The sequence below is a fragment of the Anoplopoma fimbria genome, chromosome 2 (genome assembly GCF_027596085.1).
Source record: "Anoplopoma fimbria isolate UVic2021 breed Golden Eagle Sablefish chromosome 2, Afim_UVic_2022, whole genome shotgun sequence".
Lineage (NCBI taxonomy): Eukaryota > Metazoa > Chordata > Actinopteri > Perciformes > Anoplopomatidae > Anoplopoma > Anoplopoma fimbria.
The window spans coordinates 1,658,105-1,664,473 of NC_072450.1; the positions used below are offsets into that span (position 1 = coordinate 1,658,105).

General features: G+C 37.4%; 1 protein-coding gene across 1 annotated transcript; it reads left to right on the top strand.

Annotated features, from left to right (window-relative positions):
• The first annotated feature begins 455 nt into the window (after positions 1 to 455).
• LOC129108983 (ZP domain-containing protein-like) lies at positions 456 to 6,164 on the top strand. Its single transcript, XM_054620884.1, has 7 exons — positions 456 to 542; positions 1,750 to 1,970; positions 3,090 to 3,274; positions 3,382 to 3,782; positions 4,298 to 4,397; positions 5,599 to 5,776; positions 5,851 to 6,164. Exons 2-7 carry the CDS (start codon positions 1,910 to 1,912, stop codon positions 5,985 to 5,987), a joined length of 1,062 nt encoding a protein of 353 aa, XP_054476859.1. The 5' UTR covers positions 456 to 542; positions 1,750 to 1,909; the 3' UTR covers positions 5,988 to 6,164.
• Positions 6,165 to 6,369: the final 205 nt, after the last annotated feature.

A 6,369-nucleotide genomic window follows, 5' to 3' on the forward strand; every position in this document is an offset into this window, starting at 1 on the left:
ATGCTATCCTCTGGGTGGGTTTCTCTTGTGATGACATATTTAAAAAATGAAATCCAAATAAATCTAAACCTATTTTTTGAAAAGCCTTCACCACAGGTTGTTCCCTTCCAGGTTGAGTAACTTTAATATTCTGTACACACAGCTTCCTCCCCTCGCTGTCTTGAGGAACAGGATAAAAACTCTGAGTTTCACCTGTACGTCGTGTGTTTTATGAACTTGTTGGTCCTTGGATTGAAAAAGCAGGACGTAACGCTTCAGCATTTGAAGGAGACTCAAGGAGGAGTTTCTATTCCTCAAATAGCACCTGCCAATTTGTAAATGAAAGCTACTCTTTGAATTAAAAAAAAAGAAAAACTTTGCCTACTCCCCTACTTTCTCTCTCCCCATCTGAACTCTTCCTCTTCACACGGACTTTTGGGCAATCAAACAACGCCCAGGTTCCCTCTCTTTTGTCTGCAGCTGTCCACACATCTGCAAACTCTCATTATGGACATCACAGATCGATTCCAACTGTCATCTGCTGTGGAGTGCTTCTAGAGCAAGTAAGTGAGAGATCCTTATTTTACTGCATTGAGTTCGCCTTTACGTCCCTCAATAATTAAATAAATGAAAAGCATTCTGTGAACAAATTAAAGTAAACTGTCGACAGAAACTCGAGGGCTTTTAATTTGAAACAGAAATACTGAGTTGAGAGAAAAAAAAATCACATTTAAAACTGTAGTGAAAAGTGTAATGTTGCTGTTATGATGTCTTTATGATTATCAACGGATCATTTTGCTGTTAATTTGTGCAGCGAGGACTGTGTGTTTAACTGCATTACAGTTAGTAGTGTGTAACTTCGTAGTATACTTTCAGTATACATATAGTTAAGTTTAATATGCAGTGTTACTAACAGCCGCATTTTAAGGGCCGCTCATTACATAATTAGGCATGAAGAGTTTATATAACTCAGCAGTAACCATAGTAACCATTGGAATAATAACCTTGTTCATAATTTATCGACCAGCAAAGGGGAGTGCTGACTTCATGATGGACATAAACCTGCTGCTAAAGAGTTGCCGGGTCGTTTCAACTTCAGAATTGTCTGTTGCTGCTGTCGGCCAGTTTTGGAGGAAACCTTGTATCTCCATTTTTTTCAGTTTATGTTCTCAATCTCTAGTTTCAAGTCTCCTTCAATACAGCATGATGTTCATTTAGTAAATGATGCTCCATTTAGAGTCAAACAGGCCATAGAGCAGGGGATGCTTTAGGGCGGGGCTTACTGTGATTGACAGGCCACTAACAGTGTTTTTCAGGTCTGGGAGTTACAACTGTATCCCTTTCACAGTGTGTTTTAACTTCTTATAAGTTAATTGTAACATTTTGATTGCCTACAACTAGTTGTTTATTGTTTGCCTTAGTTTGCACTGTTAGCACTGTTCGCACTGTTAGCACCATTAGCACCGTTAGCCGTTAGCCGCCGGATCACCCTTGGTCATGTTTAGAGCTGTTAAGAGACAATCGAAATGCACCCAATCTCGTATCTTGCACCTTTACCTGTATTATAATTAGCAGTGTGTTACTTTGTCATATGCTTTGTGTATACTTCCTTAGTTAAATTTGCGGTGTTACTATTAATGTACCGAACAGCTGCATCATAGATCCACTCATTACATACATGTACTATATATATATATATAAGTTATTATTATTATATACATTCATGTATTTCTAACAGTTACTTTTGTATACTATGTTGATTTTATACAGAAGCACCTGTTCACCAGTCAGTTGTGCAGAGGGAATGTGGGTGTGGAGGTGAAATAAAGGCATTGGAACCGAAGACATCTGTGTGGTCCACATCGATCACCTGCAGCGGATTACTATTTAAGTGAACCCAGCTTAGGGAAGCATCAACCTCTTCACAGATATGTTTAAGTGCCCAGTATTGGCTGCATTGCTGGTGTTTTGGCTCTGTCATGGTTCTCCTGGTAATAAACAAATACTTACTTATGTTCCCTAGTTACAACTGACAAATAAGCATGTGACATATATCAATATAGAATTAAATATTATATCTTTTTATGATTTTTTTTTATTTCTATACATACTACTGCTGTCTGCTAGCAAGTTTTCTGAGCATTTCACTGCTGCTTCTTTAACTGCCTTCAATCCAAAATCCTATTTAATCACACCTGTCAGACTGTCCTGGACTCTGTTGCCCAATCACCAAACTTGCAGGATATGTCCACATATGAGCCTGAACCATAAACTGAAAGTGTTATTGAAATAGACCACCAAGGAGTCGCTCCAAATGAAAAAAAAAACTAGGCCACAAATGTGACTATAAATCATCATCATACTTTTGAACCACATGTGAGTTAAAAATGTGAAAAAAATATTTTTGAAATCTTTCCATAGGAGGCGCCACCAGTTCCAAACATGTACATAGGTCTTGTTGCAAATTTGGCCATGAATTAATAAAAGTCTGTGAATATCTTAAATTATATCTTTAATTAGGCTGTTGAAACATGTTCCCATAATGTTTTCTAAATTGACCAATAGGGGTAACGGGGTTGCTGAAAGAAAGCGTGGCCCGACACAGATTTGGTCGTAAATGAAGGAGCATCTGCCCAATTGTCATAAAACCTGTTTTCTTTAATGCAAGTGTAGGAAACTGTCAACTGTCTTGATCCTTTGCAGCTTTCAACTTCTAACAGTCTGAGTTGTCTTGAACCCTGGAATTGTCACTTGCTACTATATTTTTGATCTTTTCTTTTTATGCTTTTATCATCTTTTATGGCTTTCATTCTTTTATTTGTATCTTTCTATAATTAAATTTGTCTTGCTTTTATCTGGCCTTACTGTTTGGCTTTCTGTGTTATATTGTTATTTGAAGATGTCTATTAAAGCACGTTGTAATATCTGTTTTTAAAGATGCCTGTTAAATACATACTAAATAAATTTATGAATGTATTTTTTATACATATAATATTATTACTGTTAATACTACATTAAGCATTTTTTTGCATGAAAATATTGCTGAATGGAGTTTTTAGCATAATGAGTATTTTTTTAAATGGCATGAAGATATATGTCTCTTTCTCTAGTTAAAGCCAACGTGATCTGCGATGATTCCACAATGACAGTAGGGGTTGAGAAATCTTCGTACCCTGGAGTCCGAGTGGATCATTTGCAGATCAACCAAGACCCCAACACCGCCTGCAGCATCCGCTCCAACAGCACTCACTTCTACGCCGTCATCCCCCTCAACAGTTGTGGCACAGAGCTCGAGGTAACGCAGAGTGATTATGTCATTAACCGCTGTGCTCTTCTCTCCGTTATTGGTGTTGCTTTTCATTAGCAGTTCGAGGCCTGAATATGTAACCTTTAACTCTGCAGGAAACCGACGAAAATCTTATTTTCAAGAATAGAATCTCAATGGTTCCCAACTCAATCGACGTGATCACCAGGAAATGTCTGCTGGAGGTGAAAATCAACTGTCTGTACCCCAAACGTGGAAACGTGACTCTGAGCTTCAGAGCACACAGGATGAACGTTGAAGTGGTGGAGAAAGGCTTCGGCAGGTTCAAATACCAGTTTGAGTTCTATCCTAACAGAAAATACATATCCCCATATAATCCAGATTCATACCCTCTGCAGTGTGAACTCAAGAGCAGGATCTACATGCAGATAGAAGCCATCTCCTCCATGGAATACGCTGAGATGTTTGTGGAGTCCTGCAGAGCTTCACCATACGACATCCAAAACTACCGAAAAACCTACTCCATCATTGAGAATGGGTAGGCATGAGTACACCACCTAGTGGCAACCAAGGGTGTAGGTTTGCATGTGGACGGTGGATGGTCCCTCTATCTGACTCCATCTCAGAAGCAGCATTGAAAATTTGGGCTGATTTAGAACATTAGATGTCGTTTTTAGACATTTCCAACGATGAAATGCTGATTTTTATACTTTGGCTTAGAAGTGTCATTATTGTTGAAACAAAAAAACTACACCATTGGTTGTAAAGAGTTGTTGCTTTCTTTTATATGGAACACTTGTAACCAAAGTACCTGTTAGTGTGAATGACAAATGACTGATTTATATTCAGTGGATGTATAGATGGAAATGAAATGTCTCTCTTTCTTGTGTTTTACTAGATGATTATCTCTTTTTACTTTATGCTTCACTAACTTCATATTTTGCATAACCTATCGTTCTTCTCCTCATCATGTAAATACCCACAGAACAACAATAGCATCTATTGTAAGAAACAGAATTAAAGCGGCTTTTGCTTTTGTTTTGCTCTGACTAGATGTAAAGTGGACTCGACTGTTGAAATCTATGTCCCCTCCCACCAGAGACAATTCAAGTTCAGCATTGAGGCCTTCAAGTTTATCGGCTTGCATGATCAGGTGCAGACTGGAGCAAAGGACTGCTAATGTCTCTGTGAAATCTCTAAATGCCTGTCCTTCTATTTATCTGAATAGTTTCACTAACTTGGTAGAAAGGTCCAAAGGAATAAGCAGTCATTTTGAAAAAAAGGTTGAATTCCTGCAACTTTATTCGAGGCACAATGTTTCAGTCATGGAGCTTCATCAAGCATCAAATACACAAAGATAACACATTTTTATACTGAAGCCACAGGGCTTAACAACCAATCAAAAGACACTTGAGACACCTGAGACACTTATCACATCAATAATTGATAAAAAACAAAACATATTTTACGTCAAAAAGTGAAGAATACAAAAGAAAATAGATTTATTTACTATGAAAGATTAAAGGAGAATTCCAAGATGAGCAATTTTTCAAGAAAAAAAGGTTCAAAAGGAGAAGGCAGAAAATACATTTCCTTTTTAGTATTTTCGTTTGTATTCTACAATTTAGAATATATTTATTGAATGGTTTTTTTGAGAATTGAGCTCAGGTCTTTTGAGATTTGGTTCCACATTTTGTTTGGTTGTTACGACCTGTCGCTTCAGAGAAAAGATTGTTTAAATTATGTGGCTTAAATTATAGATTCAGGTCTTCTTTATTACAGACACAGAATGATGCATATTAAAAATACTACTTTACTGACATTGTATGTGGTACATGTGCTCGATTTCACCATGTCCCCAGTACAAAGTAATCAACTTCTACAAGAACTATTAGCCATATATGCATAAATTACCCCCCAAAAAAATCTTGAATCATTTTCCATCTTCTTAGTTAGAAGTTTCTCACCTTAAACAAAAAGACTACAGTTCCATTGAGAGCATTGTCACAACCTATTTTGGGAAGAGAATTTAAAGGACCAATTTCCACCCTCAAGATGACGACGGCCAAAATGACAAACTCAAGGCTTCAAACCAAAGGGTGATGTCACAGTGATGCCACTTCTCATAGACATTCAATGTGACCGACTTAGCTCAAAATGTTCCATCCTGTTAGCTCTGTGCCAACATAAACCATAAAGATTATCATTTGAATGCCTGAGATTAGCCAATATGTTCTCCTGACAGTTAATTATCACTATATGATGCAAAAGAACATGACAAATCGATCTCTTTTTCAAAATGTTGCTGCCTAACAGGAATGATCCATAATAACAGCGTGTTCTGTTGCATCCAGGTGTACATCAGCTGTTCAGTCATGATGTGTGAGAAAGACAGCCCCAACACCAGGTGTTCACAGGGATGCATCAACGGAAGCAGAAGAAAGAGAGAAGCTGGAAATCAGACTACAATACACTTCGTTTCCCAGGGTCCCCTGCGCTTAAAGAGATCAGCAGAGAGCAACGAAAGCCCAGGTGTGAAAACAGAGAGGGTTTGATTTTTACTTTGGACAAGACCAAATTAAGAGTTGTGCTTCTCTTTTCTCCAGTGCTCCACCTGAATCTGAACCTGGTATTCATCGCTGGATGTCTTCTTGGAGCTGTTGGCATGATCAGTGCAGTGGTCATGTACAAGGCCAAAATGTCAAAGGTCAAATACCAACCTTTGCTCCCATTTGAAAGTTAAGACAGCACGCAGAATACCAGTTCTGAATTAATTACATTTGACTACATACAGCTTTTTTTTATTAGTTTTGTTATAAGATATTGAGTGCATGTATCTTCTATCACATAAACACCTTTAAAAATGTCCAAAGCTTTTAAAGTGAAAGTTCTTCAGCGAGGAAAAACCTGTGCTTGTGCAAACAGGACACCAAAAAGTTTTCTATTAATTAACACTAAAAGGCTGATCAACCAGTTCTGCAAAGGGTAATTATTGTAAACTGAAACTAAATATAAACAATACCCTTTAAAAAAAATGAAAAGATTTTTTGCGTCATTTTGTGACTTTTTGTAGTTATTTTGATTCTCTTTGTTGTCATTTTGTGTCTCTTTGTTGTTGTTTTGTG